The sequence below is a fragment of the Pongo pygmaeus genome, chromosome 4 (genome assembly GCF_028885625.2).
Source record: "Pongo pygmaeus isolate AG05252 chromosome 4, NHGRI_mPonPyg2-v2.0_pri, whole genome shotgun sequence".
In the NCBI taxonomy this organism is placed as follows: domain Eukaryota; kingdom Metazoa; phylum Chordata; class Mammalia; order Primates; family Hominidae; genus Pongo; species Pongo pygmaeus.
The window spans coordinates 158,301,342-158,328,073 of NC_072377.2; the positions used below are offsets into that span (position 1 = coordinate 158,301,342).

At 40.9% G+C, this 26,732-nt stretch overlaps 1 protein-coding gene across 3 annotated transcripts in view; it reads left to right on the forward strand.

Moving 5' to 3' along the window:
* The first annotated feature begins 381 nt into the window (after positions 1 to 381).
* Positions 382 to 26,732, forward strand: part of GRIA1 (glutamate ionotropic receptor AMPA type subunit 1) — a 321,128-nt gene continuing 294,777 nt past the window's right edge. Inside the window, exons 1-2 of one of the 3 annotated variants that reach the window (XM_054488755.2) lie at positions 382 to 1,156; positions 4,125 to 4,262. In XM_054488755.2, the coding sequence (XP_054344730.1) occupies positions 1,075 to 1,156; positions 4,125 to 4,262 (220 nt within the window). In that variant the 5' untranslated portion in view covers positions 382 to 1,074. Of the gene's footprint in view, positions 1,157 to 1,482; positions 1,529 to 4,124; positions 4,263 to 26,732 lie in introns of those variants that run through there. The other 2 variants (XM_054488754.2, XM_063665293.1) reach the window with 2 other exon arrangements.

Here is a 26,732-nt window from a genome sequence, read left to right on the forward strand (position 1 = left end):
CTCATGTAATTGCTCTGTGTAAGTATCCTTAATCTTTATTGTACACCCACACAATTCTGATGCTATAGACTCCTGTGGAATGCAGGGAAAGAGAGAAAGGGGCCCATTTTAAATGCCTAGGATTGAAAAGAGACCACCATTTCACTTGTAAAGGTAGACAAGGACTGTCAAATACCTGGTCAAAATACCTGCCAGTCACTCCAGATCCTCCCTTGTTTGTCTATCTGTCATTCCTTCCATTAGGAGAGAGAAAGCTTTTTTTTTTTTTTCCTTTAAATTTCCTAGGAGGGATTTCTAGGGTCTTTCCCTCAGGAATTAGTTGTAGGAATAATTGGGCCAGTGGAGTGCAGGAGATATATCCAGCACAGCCCATGCACTCCTAGAAAAAGTGACCTAGATCAAGCAGCTGGTGGATTGAGGACTATTGTGGGGACCCCCTGCCACCTACTGACTTACAGCTGAACCCACATTCCCAGCAGCTTCAGCCAGGGGGCTGGGGGAGGGGGCAGACCGAGCTCAGAAAGGCGGGGGAGGGTAAAGAGGACTGTGAGGTTACCCCTTTCAGGGCCAAGTGCCACGTGTCACCCCCACCACCACCACCACCGCCTTTCTGCACACACAGAAAGGAGGATAAGGTGAGGACGGGAGGCAGGGGGAACAGGTGGGGAGGTCGGCTGTGGAACTCCAAGCTGGCTCGGTGGGTATTAGCATAGAGCTTGCTGCCTGTGTGAGTGTGAGGGGGAGAGCGAGAGAGAGCAAGGGAGGGAGAGAGAGGCAGGCTGCGAGGGGAGAGGAGAAGGAGTGGGGGAGCCAGCGCTCCAGCTAGCATGAGGACGGGCTTCTTTTCCCGTGCTCAGTTAATCTGGCTGTCAGTTGGTGTTAACGCTGCAGTTTAAGTGCTCGGATTCCAAGGGAAACAGACAAACCTCACTGAAGGAAGGAAGCAAGCAAGCAAGGAAGGAACTGCAGGAGGAAAAGAACAGGCAGAACAGCGAGAAGAATAAAGGGAAAGGGGGGGAAACACCAAATCTATGATTGGACCTGGGCTTCTTTTTCGCCAATGCAAAAAGGAATATGCAGCACATTTTTGCCTTCTTCTGCACCGGTTTCCTAGGCGCGGTAGTAGGTGCCAATTTCCCCAACAATATCCAGATCGGTGAGTGAGGGGGCAGCCTGGGGAGGGACTTTCTGGGTCTGGCCAGGGATTTTTTTGGGGATAGGGGTTTTGTACCCCCTCCCCGGTACTGACTGTTGTGCTTGGCTCCCTAAAGCTGTGCTGCAGTAACAGAAGGGAGACTTGGGCTGACAGCCTGAGGAGGGGGCTTCTCCCTATCGGATGAGGGGCAGAGGGGAAGTGTTCGCGCACACACACACACACACACACACACACCACTCGCACTCCAGGCAAGAGCATGTGAAATGGAGGAACCATCGCTTTGGAGGAAAAAAAATCAGGCTGGAAAGGGTGGTGGGTGTTTAAGGAGTTAACTCTATTGCTTGGTAGATGGTGCTTGATTCCATTTTTAATGTAAGTATGTATGGTGTGTGTGTTTTCACGTGTGTGATTATATATTACATATGCACATATATATGTAATTGAAGGAGGCAGTGCTTTCTCTGCTGGGGGACAGAAAAGAGACCCTCTAGAAGAAGGAGTGAGGGGTGCTGGGTATATTGCAGCCGCTGAAATAATGCCAGAAGGCCCCCACTCCAAGGCGGGTAGGCTCCCTCTCCTGTTCTGGACTCCTCCAGCTGCCTTCTCTTTGCTGTCTGCCATGCTGCGCTGGTGGTCTCCACTCCCCCGATCCTGGAACTTCCTAGCCTGCCTTTTCTCCGTTCCTTCCTTGCCCCCTCCTCTTAGATTTCCTATCCACAGAGGTCTACCTTTTACACACACAAACACACACACGTACACATGCTCCTTTCTCCTCCTGTTTGCTCTCCGTTATCCTTGTTACTGGGCTCCATCCTCTCAACTTGGAGGCAGGTTTCAACATGCTGCATGCTTTTTTGTTCCCCATTTCCCCTTCTTAGTTGTTGCACTTCTCAAAGGCCCCGCCACCCTCCCTGTATTTCTGAGGGAACTGACAGATATTGCTACTCCTGATAATCATGAGGGAAAGCAAAACAAACAGAAGCAATAACACCAATCACAAAGCATGTCCACAAGGGCTTGGGGCTTCCGTGTGACCAGCATGTCAGTGTCGTTTGTGTCCCGGAACGAAGCAAGCTGCTGTGTTTGGAAGCATCTTCGTTGGTTTGGTTTCTAATCTCTCTCCCCTGGTAGGGAGATAGCTCCACTAGGGAAAGTTCACATTGCTGGGAGTTTGTGCTCTTTTGTGAGTGTGTGTTTGAGGGGGGACGTGGTGCAATTGATATTTTGTTGGGCATACATGTGCTGCAGTACCCATCTCTTTCAGCCTCTCCAGCTAGCTGGCGGCTTGGAGTGGCCATGGAGTAACTTGCTTTGTTTCCTGACACCTGTTAAGCTACATCCTGAAGTGTGTACGTATCTGTGTGCTAGTGCCTAACACGCAAAACTTCCTGCCTTCAGGGGAGACACTTCCCTTGTAGCCCAGCCTGTAGCCTTCTACTCCTCAACCTCCCACCCTTTCTCTTTCATTCATTGCAGAAGAGGAGAAAGGGGACAGGGAAGTGTTTGGGGTGTGGTCATCTGGGGGGAAGGGGGAGCATCATAATCAAGATTTTTTTTTGCTTTTATTCTTCAAAATGGGGGCACATGTACATGTGGAAGTCACTGGCTCTTACATGTGGCATTGTTTACATTTGTGCTTATATACTGCCTATCCTTTGTGGATTGGAAGTATTTGTCTAGTGTATTTGTGTATATAGTAACTGGTATAAATGCATGAGGATGTTTTGTGTATGTGCTATGTTTTCTCATGTATCTCTGCATATTTTTAAAATTATATTTAGCCCTAACTTGGTTGTTCAACTGATAAAGCCATTGCTACTGTTTTCAAAAAAAAGAGATTGAAGCATTAAATTGCAGAACAAAATGCTGAAAATATCACTGCCATCAGGTAGTACTTGATTCTATTTGTGTGATCTGTAACAAAAGGCTTGCAATCCATTTATTGGTTCTTAAAAACAAACACATGCCCACTCTACAAGAAGTTAGAAGTACATTATGTTTGGACTGTGATTACTGTCAGATCTGAGATAAACTTCTATGTAAACATCATTATAGTTCAGTCTCTAGAAATGGCTGATTTTAATTCACAGAAATGTAATTGATTTACATGTTGACAGTAAATACAAAGGTAAGCCATGGACTCTTGTTTCCCAGAACAGGCACCCCATCAGGCACCTTTACTATACCTTTTACTAGAATAGAATGTTTGTATCTTCTTGAGATGCCTAAGATCCCACATCTTTGAAGCACAAGTTTCCACCATGCAAACACACAATGGCAATCCCTTATGTAACAAGTCATTCCTAGGTAACTGGGATCATAAGTGGTGAAAGAATAAGCAAAACATTGTTTGCAGAAAAACAAGAGTTTTTAGAGAAAATGAATAATAAACCTTAGGGGCAATAGAATAGTTAAATTGCAAGCAGGTTTTTCTAGGCCAAAGACTAAAAAGTGTCCATGCAAACAGTTATAGTAGTGGAGAAGCCCGCAGGGTCCCAGAGGTAGCTTTCAATCACCCTGCAGCACTGATTAGTACCTACTTCCTGTAAGGCTCTCTGGTGAGAGATGGGGCTGATATAAGAAAAATTAGACATGACGAGAGGGTGAGGGGGCTTATATGTATGTTTATATAAGAGAATAGCAGCTCCTAGGTGGTTTGCACAAGGGAGGAAGAAGAGAAATGGCTCAAGTCTCCTGTTTTCTCTGACTTTAGCTGAGATGAGGGGTACACAATCAAATGTTTGAACAAAGTAATAGACATTAGAGGCCCTTGTCACAAAAAAGCCCATCTGTAGGAGTTTAAGTGTCAGTGTCCAGTTAAGTCTATTTGAACTCTCATCTTTACCACTCAAGGCTACAGCTAGTGAGTTTGGCATGGGGAGAAGAAAAGGACTCATCTGGGGTGAGTTGTGAGGAACTAAAACCTGTCTCTAGCCCATATACTATGTTGCATTTTCTTTTCTCATAGGGGGATTATTTCCAAACCAGCAGTCACAGGAACATGCTGCTTTTAGATTTGCTTTGTCGCAACTCACAGAGCCCCCGAAGCTGCTCCCCCAGATTGATATTGTGAACATCAGCGACAGCTTTGAGATGACCTATAGATGTAAGTAATTGCTTCTATTTCTGAGATGTCTTTCTGCGCTAGACCAATGAAAGGAGGGCCTGTGGGTAGGTGGTGGTGTTGTAAAAATGACTTCAGTTGCCATTCGTCTTCCTAAGAGAAAGCCCTCCAAGAAAAATTTCTAGAGGCTTCTGAGTGATTCCAGCAGTTGGCATTTTAGCCCCTGCAATGCTTCATGGAATGGATTTGCTTTTTCACTGTCAGCTTACTTTAAATGCCAGCACGATGGGTGCTTGAGTTTACTGCATCTTCCCTACCTTGCAGAGGTTTTCTGGCACAGCTGAGAGAGTTTTACACATACGAATCTTCTGAGAGACATAGAATTAAGGGTCCTGAGTATGTGAAAGTGTGGTTTAAAATGCTTAAGGCATTTCCTATCTACACGTTAAATGGACAGAATGTAGCTTGATAAGAAAAAATAGTTGAGAAGTTTTATACATCTGGTTCTTCGTTTTCAGAAGTGACCAATAATTATTAAAACTTGGTGCCTTGGTCATTTTAAACATAGCTTGAGGAGATTGGTTGTTTAAGACACAGTTTGTAGGATGGTCATTGAGCATCAAACAGAACAAAGGTGGCCTCAAGAAGAAGGGCTAGATAAATCTCTGACATCTGAATTGAATGCATTGTAAAATGTGGGCAACAAACACCATTCTGAGTTTTCCTGGCAACTAGGAATGAAAAGGAAGCCTGTGCTCACATGATTGGCATTTTATGACAGATGAAAGCATAAAAATTAATCAGGAAACATATTTTCCCTTCAGGGATTAAGCTCAAGTAAAAATTTATGGCAGGGAAATGTGAGCTGAATTCGCAAGAACAATTTGAGGCCCCAAACTGGATTGAATTGGCACGATAGTCTTGGTGTGTCACTATTGACTTGGTGACTTCTGCTGAGCTGTCTCTGGTGGAAGTCATGGGCCATACTGCCTTTGTGTCTTTCTCATAGTCCCACTGGTGAGTTCTCAATGATTCGAATAGGCTATGCTTTGAAGTCTCAAAATGAGAAGTCACAATTCTTTCTATCCCTAAGACCACTCCTAAAATAATGTTGATACAAATTCCAAGAACTATAATTATAGCAGATTTCATTTATTGAGAACTTACTGTGCATCAGAACTATGATAAATACTTTATAGTCATTTATAGTCACATTCATTACCATGTATTAAGCACTGACTACATCCCATTTAATGTACTAATTGCTTTTCATGTGTTAGCTCATTTAATCCTCACAGGAGCTTTGCAGAGTACTAGACATTATCTTCCTTTTAGAGATGAGAAAACTGAGGCTACGACAGGTTATATAACTTGCCCAAGGTTACTCAGGAAGCAAATGGTGGTTTTGAGACCTGAAGGTCCATGTTCCTGGATACTGTGACAGATACACTGATTCTTATGGTACCCTAATCAACTAGTGGGATTACCCAAGAAATGAAACGGAATTTTCGGAGTCTTGTAAGGCAGAGGTCTAATAAAGTACCTAAGGAGAAAAACTTAAAGTGTTTCAAACTGTAGCTATGATTTGCACAGGACTGGTCCATTGAATAAATAAAATAGCAATTCTTCATTTTGGTAACGCTGAGGTCGAAAATCTTATCTACTGTGTTACTCACTACCCTTAAAAAAGGGGCTGAAGTTTAATTGCTGAATTATAGTTCTATGAAACTATCTTTCTGGGAATCTAGAATAATACTGAGTAGCTATTTTGCTATTAGATAACCTTTCTTTTCTTTTTAATGTGGCTTTGATTAGGGTCTTTGGAAGGGGCATTTGGTTGTGGGCATCAGTGTACCTATAAACGTTTGCATGCATATACATGTGCTAATTTATTTCCTGGAGGATGGCTCCATAGCTTTTGTCATACTTCATAGCTTTTGTATTACTTGCATAGAGAATCAAGAATAAATACCGGTGTGTTTAGTCACTCACACTGCTAAGAAATGTCTACAGCAGGTTTTGGTTGAAAGAGATGTGAACTGCTCTCCTAGTAGTGTCAAGATGTTGACTGGCACAGCAAGATAATAAAAGACAAAAATAGGAGAAAAGGTTCTAAGGCAAAAGGTGGTGCTTCTGTCTTGTTATCTCAGCAACCTAAGACTTGATCTCTAATAGGGTTAATGACTGTTTATTAGGGAGACAGAAATATGATACAGACAATATTGTTCATTTTGGTCAACAGGCCTGGAGTGGATGAATCTGTGTTCTTGAACTTGATGCTGCCATCCATGAACTAATGTACAGGTTTCCATGAATTCCTGTCTTGTTCGTTTAGTTAATTCTTTAAATGTCTCTTCAAAGCCATAAACTGAAATAGATATTGGAAATACGGAGATGATAAAATGCCCTTGCTCTCAGGTAGCTTACAGTCTAGTGGGAAACATTGTTATGGGGATTATCTGAGAAGCAATAATCTTATTTTGTGCTTAGACTTTGTGTTTCTTTAGCTCCCAGATCCCAAAGGGGGTACTGGGCAAGTTAGGTGGAAATGGTGGCCTGGCTGGAGGAGACTGTCTTAAATTTCATGTAAGGCTAAGAACACTTTAGGGCTATGTTCACGGTGGTCCATTGGTTTGGGAAAACTTTACATCTGTCCCAGTTTTAATTGAGTAAGAAATGTCAGTGGGAGCAAAGCGGTTTTAGGAAGAATGTACTCATTACTAATACATGGAAAAATAAGGAAAGCATCTTATTCAGACTAATTTTCTGTGCTGTGTTTTTTGAAATCTGAATTAGTAGTTGCCTTAAATTAACTGCCCCATCAGTCTTAGATCTAGAAAATCACCAAATATTATTTGTTTTTTTCATAATTTTTGCTGTCATTTGATTTTTTCCCTTTGCATTTTGCTATTCATTGTCCCTCCACCAGAGGGTGGAGAAGGGAAGGGAGAGGAAGTGTAATGGGACCTGTTCATGCTAGACATGTTAGCAGCAGGGGACTAAAAATGAGGACAAGTGGTTATATGGTAGGGAAGGTGGGGAAGATAGAAGAGTACTATGGCTACTACTACTGGCCAAGGTGAGAGTTTGGTGCCTTCTTCGTGTTCAATCTTTCTTGCTTCCCTTGTCTGCCATTATTAAAGAGTAAAGCCATTGAATCAGCAACCCAATGCCTTGGGATCTCCTTTAAGCACTCTTCCAAGCTTATAGGGGTAGGGTTTGGGGAGATTGTGCATAGAGAAGAGATTTACTGATCAGCTACCCAACTTATTTTGATGCCTTTGTGGTAAGCGTAAATAAAGGAATAAATGAAATGCTGATTGAGATTATTACTATTAGAGGTCTGAGTAGCATAGTTGCAGCTTAATTCTTACCTTTTAATTTATTCATCTATTTATTCATTCATTCATTCAGCAAGTACATACTGAATGCCTACTTCATGCCAAACACTGGGCCAGACGCTAGGAATATAGGGGCCAGGAAACAAGGCACAGCCTCTTTCCTTGTGGAGCTAACAGTTTAGCCCAGAGGTTCACAAACTTCAGTGCACTTAAAATTCACTCAGGGAGCTTGTTTAAAGCAAGACTCATGATGAACTTTTTACTTCTTGAATATTCAAGATAGGCCCTGGAGAATTCTATAGCAATTATTCTGGGGATTACACTTTAAGAATCTCTTTAATCTAAAAAGTCTTCCATCCGTTTAGTAAGCATTTTTGAGCCCTCAACCAAACCAAGGCATGACATAAAGTGCTACAAATGCAGACAACAGTAAGTTGCATTCCCCGCCCTGGAGTACTTTATCCATAGTAAGACATTTTCTATCCTGTAAAGAGAAAATTCAAATGTAATGTTGTAAGTGCTATAGCAGCAATTTGTATGGAGTATTAAAGATGCCTTGAAGAGTGGAGTTTGTCTCTAGGAGGTGGTGATTGAATTGAGCCTCAAGGATAAATAGGGTTATCTATCTGCAGAAGGGGTCACCAAATATAGCCATCCACAAGCCAGTTCCAGCACAGAGACTGAGTTCTGGGCCCACACACTGTGTAAGAACCACGGAATTTCACATTAGAACTTGGACATCTAGTCTTGACTAATATTTTTAAATATTAAAATATCTGGCAACACTAGGGCCCAGGTCTATGGAGCCTCAATTTGCTGAGATGGGACAGAGTAAACCCCATCTACATGGTCTCTTTCCCAACCAGCCCATTCTTCTCATTTTCTTTACCTGCTGGCTTTGGCAAGCATTGAGTTTGCAAGCCCTGATTGATAGCACTGCAATGTTGTCTGTGTTGTGTCTTTATAGGTTAGCTTCACCACCAGAATATAAACTGCTGTCAGAAAGACCATGTATATCTATAGTTTAGTGTTGAGAACACTTGGAAATGCCTCTAATACAAATGAATAAATGTCTGTAGGAGTCAGGGAATTACACAGCATAAAAATTTTCAGAGCCTCAATGACAATAGGTGAAAGGTAGCAACCCTAACTACAGTGGGATGCCCTCTGTCATGGACCTACTGGGGAAGCCCAGGGGCTTCCTAACAAGACACTAGGCACTGGCAACAGACAGATGGCCTTAGCTCTTGCCTGAGCATGGCTCATCAACTTCAGAGTTGCAACACAGATTTGTTTTTCTTGACCTCCACAATGCTTTTTCATATTTGGCATAAAAATCCAGATTTCTGGCATCTTTAAAAAAAAAAAACTTAGGCATTAAGCAACCCTGGGCCCACATTCCTGCTTAACTTCTATTTTCTAGAGCTGAGAAGTGCCACCCTTTTTAAATACATAAACTCTCAAGTTAACCAAAGTTTCCATTACTTCCTGTTTGATTGCTAGAGTAATCAAATTATGTTGTTTGGGCAGACCTGTAAGTAGGCCAATCTACTCATACCTGATTTATATCGTCAGCATTCATCATTTTATTATTTTGTTCTAATAATATCTATTATTTACCCTGTCAAAAAATAATAAAAGACACAAAAGATGTATAACTCCTACTCTCAAAAAAATTAGTGTGTATACAGTAATGAAGAGAATGGTGGCTGATTGTGGGATAAACAAGGATTATTTTGAAGACCTACTATGTGCCAAATACTTTGCAGATGTTGTCTTACATTTTATAACTATCTTGAAAGGTGATTATCCCCATTTCATTGATGATGGTACTGAGACTGAGAGAGATTGTGTCTTCTTTGTATTATGCAACAAATAAAAACCTAAGCTAGTATTTAAAGCCAGTCTGGGGGGCTCCAAAACTCAATGAGCTTTCTCCTTTTAAAGATCTATGAATATGGCCAGGGGCAGTGGCTCACGCTTGTAATCCCAGCACTTTGGAAGGCCAAGGCGGGCAGATCACGAGGTCAGGAGATCGAGACCATCCTGGCTAATACAGTGAAACCCCGTCTCTACCAAAAATACAAAAACTTAGCTGGGCGTGGTGGCACGCACCTGTAGTCCTGGCTACTCAGGAGGCTGAGGCAGGAGAATTGCTTGAACTCAGGAGGCAGAGGTTGCATTGAGCCAAGATCGCGCCACTGCACTCCAGCCTAGCAACAGAGTGAGACTTTGTCTCGAAAAAAAAAAAAAAAAAAAAACCTATGAATATATGGACAGAGAAAAGTACCATAGCAGTGAAATAGCCCAACAGTAGAAGTGTCACAGTGGAATTTATGATTCAAGCTTAAGAGCTAAGTCTTCCAAGGCAAAAGCTATGACTGTGGATGATGAAAACTTCTTGGGGAAGGTGGAACTTTAGCAGGCATTAAAGGGTGGAGCAGATTTTGGTTGTGGAGTGGGAGGAGGGTATTTTGAGTGGGTAAAGTCACAATATTCCTCCTCGCCTCCCCTCAACCACTGCTGCATATGCTTCTTACCATGTGGTGGATATTTGGGAGTTTGCCTCCTGCACCACACTATGTTCTCAGCTCCATGGCAGATGTCTACAGTTCTCTAGTTAATGTTACAGTCATGTTGGCTCCTCCATCTTCACCCGTGCCCTTACATTAAGGCACACAAGTGTTGACGTTTGTCTATGGTTGTCTCTTGGCTCTTATTATAATATTGATAATCATCAGCTTTTATGGATAGAAAAATCCTTGTAAACATTTCTTTCCCTGACTAGTTTGAAGATCCTGCTGGGATGAGTGAGCTTACTGCTCTCCTCTCAGCCGCTCAGGATAAAGTGATCATATAGCACATTTGGAAAACTGGTAAGATTCATGTATTTGTTCATTCATTCATTCATCCAAAACCCTTTTATTATCACCTTCTATGGGGATATGTACTGTCACTGCCCCACTCCATACCTTTGCAGACAGCATTAGTTGATTACAGAATTTTTTCCCACTGAATCTACACATGGCCTCAAATTGGTGACAGCTGATGCAAGAGATGAAATCCATTTTTCATTACAAGGCATTGCACTAGAAATTGAGAAAAATAAAATGCATTAGGCATTGATTTTCCTCTTAAGGGGCTCAGGTTCTTATAAAGGAAATAGGCATAAACCAAATCTGCCTCTCTTTCTCTCTCTCTCTCTCTCTCTCTCTGTCTCCGTCTTACACACACACACACACACACACACACACACACACATTTAGAGGAAGGAAGGAAAACCTTTAGTTGGAGAGATTTAGATTTCATAAAACAAGGACATTTGAGTTGAATTTGGAAAGATAGGTAGGATGTAGATGGGAAAATATATCTGTATATATTTGTATACACACAGACACACCCCACACACCTTCCTGTAATGGCAGGTTTGATGCAGTAAATAGGACACTGAGTTGAGATTTGAAGACATGGATTCAAATGCTGGACTACCTTCTTGAATCGTTTAGGTGTAACCTTGGAGAAACATCCCCCCCCCAAGCTTATTTATAAAATGAAGCTCATGGTCTCTGAGAGTCCTTCTGGGGCTGTATTTCTATGCTGGCAGCATATGGAAAACACCAGAGATATATGATTAATAGAAGTTCTCTACCTTTGGCTAGCGAGAGGATCCCTAAACAAGCTAAGTGTCTAAGGAAAGCTCTAGACTTCCCTTCCACCAACTTGCACATCCAGGGCGCATTCTGTATGCAAATGCTGAAGCATGAAGCCTACTTTGGGGCCTCAGATGAATTCATTCAATATTTAACAAATATTTATGGAGTGCTTACTATTGTGAACAAAACTAGAAAGCAGCCCTGTGCTCATGGAGCTCACCAGCTAATAAAGGAGGCTGCCATTAGATGATCACATGAATGAGTGTATAGGTTGTAATAAACGATCTGAAAGAAAGGGCCATGATTCTGTGAAAGCATATACAAAGGAACCAGCTCATGCAGGAGGATGAATAGGTGCTTGAGCTGAGGACTGAAGGCTTTGGTGATGCAGTGATGGGAACAGGAGGAGTGTTTGAGAAGCTTCCTGGGCAGAGGCCTGGCCAGGCCTTGTAGGCTCTGTTATGGATTTTGATCTTTAGCTCAAACACTAAAGAGCCCATGGAAGGGTTTTAAGCAGAGAAGTGCCGTGTTTAGATTTCTGTTTTCTCTTCAGAAATCAGATGCTTGATAGTACTTTGCCAAATTCACATTTGCTGAAGACGTCTGGCTTGTGTTTCAATGGCCTTGTTTCTTTACTCCCATCTCCAGTTTGGGATGGAGTCTGGCAGATGGGCAGGAGGGTGGGGACAAAGACCAGGGGAAAGGGAAGCTGATGACTTGGTTTAGGGGTGCGCTGTCATCGTATGTGGCTCTGTGTGTGTCCATGGGCATTCCTGGAGATTGGAGGCTGATCCAGTGCAGTGCCTGGAGAACTGGTGAGGCTGTGTGGAGGCAGGGATTCATTCAGAGTCCTCATTTATTTTAACAAGGAAGACATACATAGCACTGAAGCTCAGCCTCTGTTCCAACCATACAACTCAGTGGTCTTCAAATTCACACTGCCATTTCCTTCACTTACACTTACCAACTGCTCCTTCCATACTGCTCTGCTGAAATTCTGTCCTTCTGGTCAGCCCTAGCTCTTATTTTACCTTCTTCATTGAGCCTTTTTTCTCTTTCATATTCACATGCTCTTCTGCCCCTCAGCCCTTTTTACCATCTCCCTAGCAATGGTCACGCTTATCCCCAGGTTTTACTCACCTTGTCACTTGAACACGTGTCTTACCTGCCCAACTGGACTAAGCAATGTGAGGTCAATGACCTTGTTTACTTTAGCTTCTCATCACAGTCTCCACCACAGAATAGTGTTCAGTGGTGCTAGATGAATGAATGAATGAATGAATGAATGAATGGCAGTGACAAGAATAAGCCTGAATCATTGCTGCTTAGAGTAATGTTTTTGATATTATGAGTTTTGAGAGTTCCAACAGGCTGTGCTGTAAATACCTATGGATGATTGTTATTGTGTAGCTCCAAAGTTATGGGGGTGAAAACCAGGTGTAAGTCAAATTGAAAGCTCATTTTAGCTCCTGCTGGACTATTGTCATGAAGGGTCCTAAATAAGGTATAAGGTTCCATTTTCTAAATAAAGAATTTCTGATTCAAGCCCTGGGTTTGCCATTGATGTATGAGCCTTGTATGCATCTTATGACTTTGGTGTGTCCCAGCCTGCTGTCCAGAAAGCACAGAGGATCCCAGGGCCATGGGAGGTCCAGGTTGAGGAGGCAGGCAAAACTGGGGCAAATGAGGCAGTTGGAGGCTAATGAAATTGATACCCAATGGTTAGGCATGTTTCCATGTGTTCATTGTATGGAACCTCTAGGATGAAAATAAAGTTTGAGAATAGCCTTTAGTTTGTCTACAAAAGTAATATATATATTACAGAAAGCTACAGGAACAGAGACAGCAAACACAATAAAACTTGTATAATTATAGTACTAAGGATACATTTTCCATCCTTTTTTTGAACCTAACAATTTAAACATTAATAGATTTATATTACTATCTTATAACATGATTTTTTGCATATTATAACCTTTAGGCTACTTTTATTATTGCACATTCATTTTTAATGGTTTCATAAAAGCCCACTGTATATATATACCCTAATTTATTTAAGCTGTCTCCTTTTATGGGATATCTAGTTTACTTCCCTTTTTTTTCTTAAAAACAGTGCTGTGATATTTCTCTCAATAAAATTTTAATCATTTGTACATATTTTGTTCTGATTTTAAGGGAACTATAAACCCAGTAGAACAATTTCCAATGAAATTGAATAAAATTTCTAGTATGTGCAGAACTTAAGATAACTTGTTTAATGTGAGTTCTGACATTGACTTGCTGTGTAACCTTAAAAAGCTTTTATATCCAATTTAGTTTCCAGATTTATAATATGGGGTGCTAATACCTGATTCTCAAAGTTATTAGAACAGGCAAGTGCCATTATTTGTATGAAAGAGCTTTGAAAAATCAAACATGCTAGGCAAACACAGGGTATTGTAATTAACCAGCCTTCTTATCTATTAGCATAAATGCCCATAAGTAAAATGTAACTAATTAATTTTTAGTGTTTTCCTAGGAAGGTGGTCATTACCCATAAATGAATCTGTTTTATGGATAGAGAAAATTGAAATCTTAAGGCTAAGTTTATCCAAGATCTAAATATATAGCTATGCTAAGTCTGAAAGCATTTCTTTTCATTTATGATTCAGTCCATGAAAATGGACTAAATATGTGGATCATAGAGTTTCTTTGGCTTAAGAAATTATTGTTTATAGAAATAAGGGGGAAAGCCCATTTGAGCAGTAAGCAGTCAGGACTCTTTTTGTGGCAAGTGACAGAAACCCAACTAACTGGATAGTTTTAACTTAAGGTATAGCCAAATTCAAGGGCTTGATTGATGTCATCAGGACTGAGACATGCCCCTAGATTTTTATGCTTAGCTTTTCTCTAAACTGGCTTTAGTCTCAGGCATAGGTATGTCATATATCAGATCCTAGCACTGGCAGCCTTCACCTGCTCAGCTAAAAGTCCAGTGGAAATGAAACTTTTCTTTTCTCATCAGTTCCACAAAAGTCCTGGGCCTGATGTCATTGGATAAAACTTAGGACACATGCTCATTTCTGAATATGACACAGTGGCCAGGATATGTAGTCTTTTGCTTGACATAGGCCCAGTGAAATCATCATTTTTAGAGCTTGGGGTAGTGAGAAGAACCAAAGGATTGCGGATTTAAGCCAGCCCACCAAAACTATATGGACATGGGGAAGAATAATTCCTTCAAAGGGAATAAGGATGCTATTACCAAAAGAATGGAGATTGAATGCTTGAGAGGCAAAATAGATACATATATATATTTTTGCCTATTAAGCATATATATATATACTATCTATATATAGATGTAAATGTATTTATTGTCTATTTTATGTATTTATTGTAAATAAATACATTTACTATATATATATTCTATCTGTATATAGATGTCCCCCATTGCACATCTTTTCAGAAAAGAAAATTCAGACAGGCTGGAGCTGAACTAATGCAGACAAAAGGTCAACATGCTAAAGTCAGAAGAGCCACCAATGAGACAAGCACATACAAGGGATTCTGGTGGGTAAGTCAAGATCAGAAGTCAGGACAGGCAAAAGGTCTGAAATTCAGGCTTCTAGTTAATCAAAGCTGTAGGGGTCTTTGGTAATCCTTGTCTAGCCAGGAGCAAACCTGTGTTCAAGAACAGTTAGAAAGTGCTAGCCATTCACCCACATAGAAGCGACTGGGAGGTGGTCTCTCCAGGCCACTCATAATATGTTGAGGCTGTCAGCTGTAAAATGTTTGGTGATCCTGAGGCACCTATACTCTGTCCCAGTGACCAGGACATTTCCTGCTCTACTCAAACACTCAAGCTATTGTGCACAAACTCTTTAACAGTCCCAGTTGGAATCTTGGCTGCAAATCTGATGAGCCCACACCACCAGATGGTAGGTTCTCCTAATTGGTTCCATCCCCTCTAGTTTTTGGCAGGAACGAAACCTTCCCTATACCTGAAGAGGGGACAGGGAGAGCCAGGATCAAATGAAGGAGGCTTTAACCTCTGTTAAACAAGCAGAGATCTCAAGTTGGCTCCTGTCCAAGGCAAACAAGGCAGTATGGTTCTTTTGCATAGGTCATGGATTTACAGGGGACTGATATCCTAAGACTAACACTGATGAGACACAAGACTGTAATGATTGAAAAGTGGTTTAGCTACAAAGGTCAACTGATTTGGGGGAAGGTGCATTTGTTTATTCAATAATTGATATTTGTGGAGCATCGTGGTAGATGAGATTATTATTTGGCAATTATTTCTCTCCCCCTCAAACTCCTTGGGAAAAATATACCTTCCTGCTTCATTAATGTCACATTTGGTCATGTGACATGCTCTGGCAACTTAGATATTAGCAGATGTGTTTCAAGCGGAGATTATGAGAAGAACATGCCCCAGAGAGCCTGCTGGTCTCATAAGAAAGGTAAATACAGTAAGTAGAAGTGTCCCAGTCAACCCGCAGCCCACAGACTAAAGTTTGAAGCAGAGCTATCCCAGCTGACCTGAAGATATGTGAGCATTGTAGGAAATGCTCAATGTTATATACCACTGAAATTGGAAATGGCTTGTTTTGCAGCAATAGCTGGCCAATAGAAGCAACCAGTGTGTGTTCCACACTTTGCTAGGCACTGAGGGAACATTGGAAATGACAGACACAGTCCTGGTTTCCATGGAGCACTATTGTAGCTAGGAAGATAGACAATGAATACATTTACAAATAAAATATAGAGAGAGAGATCATTAATAGGGTCGTAAAGAAAATAGGATGTAGTGACATCACCACTATGGTAGAGAAGAACACCTTCTTTAAAGTAGGTGGTCAAAGAAGGCATTTCAAAGGAGGTGACTTTTGAGCTCAGACATAAAAATTGGAAGAGAGCCAAATGAGAGTAAATTCCCCTGTGGAATGTCAAAATCCAGCCCCATGGGCAACTTGGATTGAGAATCTTGGTCTAGGCAGAGGAGAATGAGGTGCCCTGGAAAAATCTCCTGCAAACTAGGTCACTCACTTGTCTTAGAGCAGATGCTAGCTTCTCTCTACCACATCATACGTGCAAGTCAAGGGCTGGCAGATCACTTGCTGCCAAGACTAGATGGTCTCAGGCATTGGAAGCCACTGAGCATAGCAAGGCAGAGAGGAGGAGGTATGCTAGGGCATTCCTGACAGTGAGGTGATGGAATTGGCTATACTTCTTGGCTTGGCTCCAGAATACTCAAGAGTTGTTGCTTATTAGGATGGCAAGAAGGGTGTGTGTGTGTGTGTGTGTGTGTGTGTGTGTGTGTGTGTGTGTGTTCATACATATATTCATTCTTTCACAGAGGAGGAAAATGAACTAGATGGCTTCTAGATCCCTTTCCAAGTGTGTGATTATAAAAAGGATTCTGAGATTTAAATTATGTGTGAAGGAAATGTTAAATTGAAGAACTTCATCTTAGCTCTGTGCCAAGCTCCATTTGTTAATTGAGGTGGTTAATTAGAAAGGAGTCTCCCTTGAGCGAGCAGGATAAACTCCAGCATCCCTAACCTATCTGGTAAAGGCTATAGAGGTGTCACACCTACAAGGGAGAACAAAGAACATCTAATGCAAGCCCTCTGTTTAATCTTCACTCCAGACACTGAAAAGCAAGAGTGTTGGGGGACAGGAAGCTCACAGCGTCCGCATGGAATTTAGACTCCAAGTAGTTTATTAGCTTTGGGAAAATTATTTAACTTACACTGCACTTACTGGCTCTTCTTCCTTACTCCAAGATCACTCTGAATACTTTAAAATATGGTTGGACATGGTGGCTCACACCTGTAATCCCAGCATTTTGGGAGGCCAAGGCGGGCAGATCACTTGAGGCCAGGAGTTCGAGATCAGTCTGGCCAACATGGCAAAACCCTGCCTCTACTAAAAAATACAAAAAATAGCTGGCATGGTGACACACACCTGGAATCTCAGCTACTTGGGAGGCTGAGGCACGAGAATTGCTTGAACATGGGAGGTGGAGGTTGCAGTGAGCCAAGATCGAGCCACTGCACTCCAGCCTGGGAGACACAGGGAGACTCCATCTCAAAAAATAATAATAATAAATAAATAAATGAAAGGTGGTTTCTACTCTGATGTAATGAACCAAGTATTCTAGGGTTATGGAAGAATTTCTCATCAGCAAATCCAGCTACTTATGTCTTTGTTTCTCGTAGCCTAGGGCTGATGGAAGTCTTCACACCCCTTCCAAGAACCCCCACAAACACTCCACCACCCCCACATATCCCTGCAAGAATGAAGCTTTGTGGGGCTATGTTCTCCTCAACACCACCACAGGCGTCCTCTCTCACTCCTTCTGCTCCTTTTTTCACACCAGCGTCTACCCATTCCCCAGGATTCCAGCCTATACATTCTGAGTTCAACACATCAAAACCAGAGCTTGGCATCCTTCCTGCCAAACCCATTGCTCTTTTCTCACTTTATTTCTGTTCAATCATTCAGCCTTAAAATGTGAGTGTCTGGTTTCAACTTCTCCATATAATCAATATTATGTGTTGATTTCGCCACCACTATGACTCGAGTCTATCCCCATTTTCTTCTTTTCCCACTGGATTATGGCTTTTGCCTTCTGACTGTTATCTTCATGATGTAATCCACTTACAGGTGGCGGATCAATTTATTGAAGGCTATTTCTGATCATCAAGTTTCTTGTCTCAAAAAAATATCAGTAGCTTCCCATCTTATTTTAAGTTCAAACTCAGACTAAAATATGAATCTCTCCATAATGGGTCTCTGCCTGCCTTCCTTTTGAGAATTATCTAAACCCTACACTCCATGTTCCAGCCAAACTAGACTACCTAGTGTTGCCACAAACATTCCTCTCAGTCTTTCACTTCTTTGGTCATACTACTAATTCCATCTGAAATAGTCCCTACCACATTGAGCACCCACTCTCTACTATACCCTGGAGATACCCAGAAAACAAAACCAGCAAACTCCCTGTACCCTTGGGGTTGACGTCCTGGGAAACAAATACATATAATGATTTCAAATACTAGTTAAATGATACAAACATAGCCAAACAGAGTCATGGGACAGAGAGTGAGCTGTAGTGATACATTAGATGGGTGGTCAGGGAGGATAGTCATCGTCTGAAGAGATGATATTTTAACTGAGCCTTGTTGCAATCCATAGAACTTACTGCAGTGTTGGGAGACATTCTATATCTGTGCTGTCTAATATGTAGGCACTAGCAACATCTGCCCCTATTACGCATTAGAAATGTGGTGAGCATGACTGAGGAACCAAATCTTTCATGTCATTTAATTTTTATTAATTGTAATTTAAAGAGTCACATGTGGCTAGTGACTGACATATTAGACAGTGCTAATCTAGATTCTAGAATATTTCAGACAAAAAAAAACAGTAAGTATAAAGGCTTTAAAGTGAGAGTGAGTGTATATTCAAAGAACAGAAAGAAGGCCAGTGGAGCTAAAGCATGCTGAGGAAAGAGACAGGGTATTTTGTAAGTCATGATAAGGAATTGACATGGAGTTTAAATGCAATAAAATCACTAATGGATTTTAAGCTTGGGAGTGTAGTGACCTGATTTAATTTTCAAAAGATTACTGTGCCTCCTCTGCGGAGGAAGGAGAAGTGATAAATTGACATGAAAACAGTATGTGTCAGTTTTTGCTGCATAACAAATAACATCAAAATCTCAGTGGTTTATAACAACAGCTTTTTAAAAAAACAATCACAGTCTGCAGGTTGCAGGCTGCAAACTGTAGGTCAACCATGATTCTGGTTACACTGTAGGTTAGGTTAGGCTAAACTCCAGGAGGGTTCGGGTCTGCCCCATGCGTCTTTGTTTGGGTATTGAGGGTCAAGGGGCAGCAGCTACAGAAAGACCTGCTCTCCTTTTCCAGGAGCACAAGAGGCTAAGCTTTATCATGCAAGTATATTTAAAGCTTCTGCTCGTGTCATGTTCTCTAATATTCCGTTGGTTCAAGCAAGGTATGCAGCTAAATCTAATGCTCATGGGGCAGAAAACACACTCTGTCTTCTAAAAGGAATTACAAAGTCATATGACAAAAGGCATAGATGTGTAATTTTATAACAATATCCAATGTAACAAAGAGGGGACTGGGGAGGTTCCTACAATAGTCTGGATGACAGATGGTGGTGGCTTGGGAAAGGTGTTAGTAGAAGAGATGAAAGAGGTAAGATTCATAAAGTATTTTGAAGAAAGTATGCACAGGATTTAGTGAGAGAATGAAAGTAAAGTATGGGGTAAAGAAAACAGACCATTTTCCAAGGTGCTTCTCAGATGCTACCACAGCCCTGTGAAGCTGCTTCTCCCTCCCTCAATTGTAGCTGATTTCCTTTTCTCTTATCTCACTGGTTCTCTTTTTTGTGCTGCTTTTATTGGCCCATTTCAACTTTCTACTTTCTGCGCTTGAGAGGTTTTATCTATTGTTAGGACTCTGAGGTTTTGAGGGCAAGAGAATAAAATTATTTGTATTTGCAACCCAACTGCCTAGGGAATAGGCTCAATAAATATTTCCAGGGCAATACAATGGTTAAGAGCAAGGACTTTGGAGATATCATCCTCATTTTGGATCTTGTGTGATCTTTATAATTGACTTAACCTCTCAAAGCCTTGGTTTCTTATTTATAAAGTGGCAGTAATCATACACTCCTTTTACAATTGTGCAGATTGAAAGAGATCAACTTGGAAAGTGCTTAGCATAAGGCCTGGCATAGAGTAAGTACCCGATAAATGAGAGCTATTATTGTTTGTTCAATTTAATTGTTTGTGATGACAAGCTTCTTTGGAAATGCCCTCCAGAGTCTTCATCAGAAAATTCAATGTTCTTGTTGAAATGAGGGGCATAGAGAATAAAAACACTCTGTATGGGATTTTGTAATTTAGTAAGGAGATCTCTAGATCTAAAGTCTCTTTGATCTGAAAATGACAGCAACAACAAAACCCCAAAATAGAGCCACTTTGCTACTTGTTTCCTTTTACCATCTGCCAAGACGGTTCTTTTTAGTTCTTGAGGTCTTGCTTGGAGTCAGCTGCCTTAAAATAATAAAATAAAATTTAAATCTGGTCCTGCACTTACTTGGGAGCGAGAAGACACAGTGCTTTAACTAAATATATAGCTAGTTGCTGCTGGAGTGAAATATAGGGCAATGTTGACTAAAGTGTTTGAGGAATGAACTGCTCTGGGAAAGTGAATTTCAGGATAAAACTGAGGATTAATCAGAACCTGACTTTTTTTTTTGTAACATTTGTAATTGAGACAGTTTCTGAAATGTACTTTTCAAGCTTTCTTGCCTTAGTGAGATGACTTTGTTGATCCTAGTTTAAAGTTGCCTTGATCATAAGTATCCTGTAAATCCAGCAGGCATTGTGAACAGAGATTGTCTGCAATTGCAGATGAGAACAGAAAGGTTGGGGGTGAAATCGCTGAAAAAGAGTGCATGAAAGAGGTGAAAAGTTAACATGATGAGTTGGGATATCTGCAGGAGGGTTTCTCAGGAGCTCTGCAAGATACATTTGGAAAAGTAGGCTGGGTTCAGACTAGAGAAGGCTTTGAAGGTCAGGAATAAGTATTTGAGAGACAAACTAATATGTTTAAGTTGCATCGTTGATATTCCAAAGGTCTTGTTTATAAGCAAATAAAGGATGATTTTATTTAGCAAGTACTAGAATAATCCTCAGCAAAAATAAAGTTACCGGACATCAAATGATGCAGAATAGCCACATTTCTACATAATAAACTCTACAGGGTTCATTTTTAAAGTGTTTTAGGAACTCATTTAGTCAATGCTTCCCATTAGAACTGTGATGTTCGGAGGATATTAATAGGTTATTTGGGGAGCATTGGGGGTGATGAGGGAAGGTTGCATGGTTATAAATTTAGTCATGCTGATTAGCAAAGTATGAGGGGTGCTGTGTTTTAGGATTTTGAAGACCCCTTAAAATGCTAATGTGTCTTGTTAATTTCTAAAAAAGAGGATACAGTATGTATTTTCCAAACTTAGTCCCTCTGTAGCCCACAGAACAGGTGGATCCGATTGCTTGGTGGGTGACAGATCAATGACCACAACCAAGGAGTATTTTAAAAAGGGATTTTCTTACTTGCAACAAGTAAGGATGGCTGACACTGAGCATAGTTCCCAAAGCAGTGCCTCTCCAAATAAAGGTGAACACAGGGCTTTTATTGACCTGGTTGGCTGAATCATTGTATGTAGAGGTGAAGTAAAGGCAGTGCAGGTGCAGGTGCAGTCACAGATCATGCTTTTACATATGTGGCATGTATAGGAAATGTTGAATAAGCCCATCTCTGGATGGGGATTTTAGTACATTAATAAAGGGAGTTCACCAAAGTTCATCTCCAACTCAGGCATCTCAACCAGTTTTTGTTTTTTAGGCTTCTTCCTGGAATTTTTTTTGAAACAAGAACTCAAGATGCAACAGTTACAAGTGTGTAATTTTTCATTGTGTGTACCCAACAATCTGGGGACCCTGAGTTATAACTCTTTTTGCTGAATTTGTGAATAATGTCTTGTGATGTTTAATCCTGTTTTACATATGGTGAAACTAAGGCTGAGAGCATACACAGGGATTTATCTGCAGTCAGGTAGCAGCCAGGTCACGATGCTAACACAGAACTTTTGACCGCCACACAAGGCCTCCTTCCACTCTTCCAGGCTCCCCGTCAATTTTTGGAGCCAATCCTCTAAACAGTTTTACCCAGAACAAGGAATTGCCGGTGATTTCAGAAAGAACTGGCAGACTCGGGGGAGGCACTTGCCAAATGGGCTCAGGCCGGCCTTGCTGCCGTGCTTCTTTTCCTTGTTCCTGCAAAGCCAGTTCTAGGTAACCTACCTGCAGATGTCTACCCTGAAATAACACCCAGCCTCTGTTACATTGCTATTACACACAAACAAACAAAGCAAATCTGCTGCAAAAAGAGGCAGATTGAAATAAATTATTTTAGTGCAACATATAACGTCAATATCAAAAATACGAAAGAGGCAGGTTGCATAGGGAGGCTGAGGAGGAGATGCTGAGATTCAGTGGGGAGGGTGACAAGATAAGAGGAGGAAAGTTTGCCCTGGCCCTGAGGCAGCAAAATTAATTTTGCCCCAGGCCTTTAACTGAGGGAACCAAATCTATTTATTACAGAAATTATAAAGAGATTTGGTGACTGACCCCACTTTACCTTGAGTGATTGGACTTTACACACAGGTAATAGGAATAATAGTGTTGTATTTATAGAGCATGTTCAGGTGGTTGAGGATATGGAAAGCCTTTCCAGTAAAGAATGGTTGGAGGCTCTGAGAAGGAAAGACTTAGACTTGGATTTCATCATCAAACTTCTGAACAAATATATTTGGAAAGGTATTGCATTTTCTATGGTCCAAGAGGCCAAAACACAGAAAAGTGAGTACAATATTTGGTTTGGCAGATTTTGACTCCACGCGACAGAGCCCATTCTAAGTGTGTGGACTGGCTAGCAGTGGCGAGGGTTCCCTTTCTCTAGTCTGTAAACCTCCCAATCAACATGGCTGTTAGAAACCTGGTCCTTTTGCAGACTTGCTTTACCACTTCTACCTTGATGACCCAGTGCCTGTGATACCACTGTTAGAAAGTCATCTATTGCATTTAAACTTGTTCTCTCCAGCATCCCTTGAATAGCAAAGACAAATCCTTCTGACCATAGTTCTAATTCTGTGGGCTGGCACTATGGATTTAATTGTGCCCTCCCAAAATCCATTTGTTAAAGCCCTAATCTCCAGCATGATGGTAGTGGGTTTAGCTGTGGTCATGAGGATGTCATCCTCATAATGGATTAATACTCTATAAGAGACACCAGAATACTTGCTCTTTCTCTCTTTCTGTGCACATGCACCAAAGCAAGGTCATGAGAACACACAGCAAGATGGCGGCCATTGGCAAGTCAGGAGGAGAACCTCACCATAGTGGCACCACGATCTCACACTTCCAGTTTCCAGAACTGTGAAAAAAGAAATTTTTGTTGTTTAAGTCACCATTCCATAGTATTTGGTTATGGCATCCTGAGCTGACTAACACCACTGGTAATTAAGGTGTTTCTTCCATGAAAAATGAAATGATGGTAGATAGGAAGCAAACAGAAGCTTAAGCAAAAGGGCAGAAAGGAGTGCATTTGGGAACCAGAGGGAGTCCTATAGAGACTAGACCTGGGATTTTGACAGTTCTGCTGAGGGCTGGCCCTGTGCCCAGCCTCCTTCCACTTCTCTTCATCTCACTAGACCAAGAAAATATGCACATCTGTTATCCACAAATACTCTGAATTCCCCCACCAACGCAGATCCCCGGGAAAACCTAACACAAGCAGAACAGTGGAGGAGATGCACGGGGTATTTGGTGTTTCTCAGGAGAAAGGCTTGATTTTTTGACACCCTCTATCTTGGTCTCTTAATTTGTCCCGAGTCAGTGAGCCACAGTGAAGTCCAGAGAAAAAAATGGAAATAGGAGAATCGGGCTTAAGCCTCAGTTTTGTCACTGATTAACCTGTGATCTTGGGCAACCCACTGATCCGCTCTTTGTTTCAGTTTCCCTCCATGACCCTGAGTACTTTGATAGCCTCCATTCTCCCATGTATCTCTGTTGAACAGATCATAAAGAGTAGTGATTATGAATCCAGACTTTACTGTCAAATATCACATTAATTCTACATCAGCCACTTTACACCTGTGCAACCTGAGGCAAAATTATGTAATACCTCTATGTTTCAGTTTTTATAGCTGTCAAATGGGGTTAATAACAGTCCTTATCACAAGCAGTCTTTACAGGCATGGAATGAAAAATTGCTTGTGAAATGCTGAGCATAAGGCCTGTTATATCCAGTAACTATTACCTCTATTTTGGTTCAACACCATTTTGCAGTCTCCCCCAAACACCCCGCGGCAACACACCTCTATGCCTTGGCTATGCTGGCCTAAAAAACTTCTAGACACCCTTGATGACCCAAACGAAAATCTTCTGAACCCAAGGAATGCTTTCCTGGCTGTGTAGGTGGCAAGCATCACACTCTCAAGGGAGCAAAACTGTGCCTTCCTGCAACCATTATTGCCCATAACCCATCATGTTGTGATGAGTTTTTTACAAGATTGTCTTTCGTTGTCTATGCTTTTGGGGTTATATGCAAGAAATCAGACCAATGTCACATGGTTTTTCCCCTGTTTTTCTCTAGTCGTTTTCCAATTTCAGGACTTGCATTTAAATATTTAATTCATTTCGAGTTGATTCTTGTGTAAGGGGTGAAAAAAGGGTCCAATTCAATTCTTCTGCATGTGAATAGCCAGATTTTCCAGCACCATTTATTGAAGAGACTACCCGTTTCCCCTTGTGTGTTCTTGGCACCTTTGTAGAAAATCAGTTGATCATAGACGTGTAGGTTTATTTCTCAGCTGTCTATCCTATTCCATTGGTCTACATGTCTGCTTTTATGCTAGTACCATGCTGTTTTGATTAGTATAGCTTTGCAATATATTTTGAAATCAGATCACATGATGCCTGCAGCTTTGTTTTTTGCTTAAAATTGATTTGGCTGTTTGGGATTTTTTTGTGGTTCCATACAAATTTTAGGATTTTTTTCTATTTCTGTGAAGAATGATGTTGGAATTTTGATAGAGATTGCATTTAACAAGAAAATTAATAACCCTATTAAAAATGGGCAAAGAACTTGAATGGACATTCCTCAAAAGAAAGCATACAATAATGGCCAACAGATATATAAAAAAATGTTCCACATCATTAATCATCAGGAAAATGCAAATTAAAACCACAGCATAATATCACCTCAGACCTCTTAGAATGGTATTATCAAAAAGATGAAAAAAAGCAAATGCTGGTAAGGATGTGAAAAGAAAAGGAAACCCTTGTACACTGTTGGAAATAATGTAAATTATTGCCCTCAGTTTACAAAACAGTATGAAGGTTTCTCAAAAACTTAAAAGCAGAATTATCATGATTCAACCAATTGAATCATGGTAAACATCTAAAGTTCTGGGTATATATCTAAAGAAATTGAAATAAATATGTCAAAGAAATATCTGCACTCTCATGTTCATTGCAGCATTATTTACAATAGTTAAGACATAGAAACAACCTAAATGCCCATCAACAGATGCTAGGATAAAAAAATGTGGTATTGCTACATAATGAAATACTACTGAGACTTTAAAAAAAGAAGAAAATTCTGTCATCTGTGACAACATGAATATAACTAGAGGACATCATGCTAAGTTAAATAATCCAACCACAGAATGACAAATATTGCATGATCTCATTCACATGTGAAATCTAAAAGCATCAAACTCGTAGAAGTAAAGAGTAGAATGGTGGTTGCAGAGGCTGGGGACTTGGGGCATATGTTGGTCAAAGGGCACAAGGTTTCAGTTAGATAGAAGGAATAAGTTCTGGTGAGATATTGCACAACAAAGTGACTGTAGTTAATAATATATTATGTATTTCAAAATTTCTAAAAGACTGGATTTTAAATGTACTCACTACAAAGAAATGACAAGTATGTGAGGTTATGAATATGTTAATGAGCCTGATTTGTTCATGACACAATGTATATGTCTATCAAAAGATCACACTGTAATGCATAAATAGATATTATTTGTCAATTAAAAACAAATTTTTTAAAAAGCCTATTTTTCTTGCTGAATCTCACATGTCTCCTGGGATAGGGTAAATGTCTTTTTTAACCAGATTGTGTCCAGCTTAGTCTGGTATTCAATAAGCATTAAGTGTCTGAAGGGTGGTCAATGGGCGAACAGATGAAGGGTTGCATAGATGAATAGAAATCTACCATATCTAGGCCAGGAGCGGTGGCTCATGCCTGTAATCCCAGCACTTTGGGAGGCCAAGGTGGGCAGATCACAAGGTCAGGAGATTGAGACCATCCTGGATAACACGGTGAAACCCCGTCTCTACTAAAAATACAAAAAATTAGCCTGGCGTGGTGGCGGGCGCCTGTAGTCCCAGCTACTCGGGAGGCTGAGGCAGAAGAATCGCTTGAACCTGGGAGGCAGAGGTTTCAGTGAGCCGAGATCACACCACTGCACTCCAGCCTGGGCAACCGAGTGAGACTCTGTCTAAAAAAAATAAAAATAAGAACTCTACCATATCTACTTCTCAGGCATAAATATGATAACTATTTCCTTTAATTTCCCATTGGATAAATAACTGTTTGTAAACATCTAGTTGCCAGACCTGTGCTTGGAGTCTCAGGGCTAAAAGAAATGCTCCCCATTTGCTCTATGTGCTAGTCACATCAATCCCACTTGATCCCCACAGCACCCTTTGGGGGAAAGAGAGTAGTTGATAATCTGATTTTACCAATGAACAAAGGCTCAGAAAAGACTAGAATATCCTAAAAACACCACACAGCATTCTAACGTTGTAAAAATACCTGGATTTGAGTCCCCTGTACACTGATGCCTTGTGGTGTGGCCTT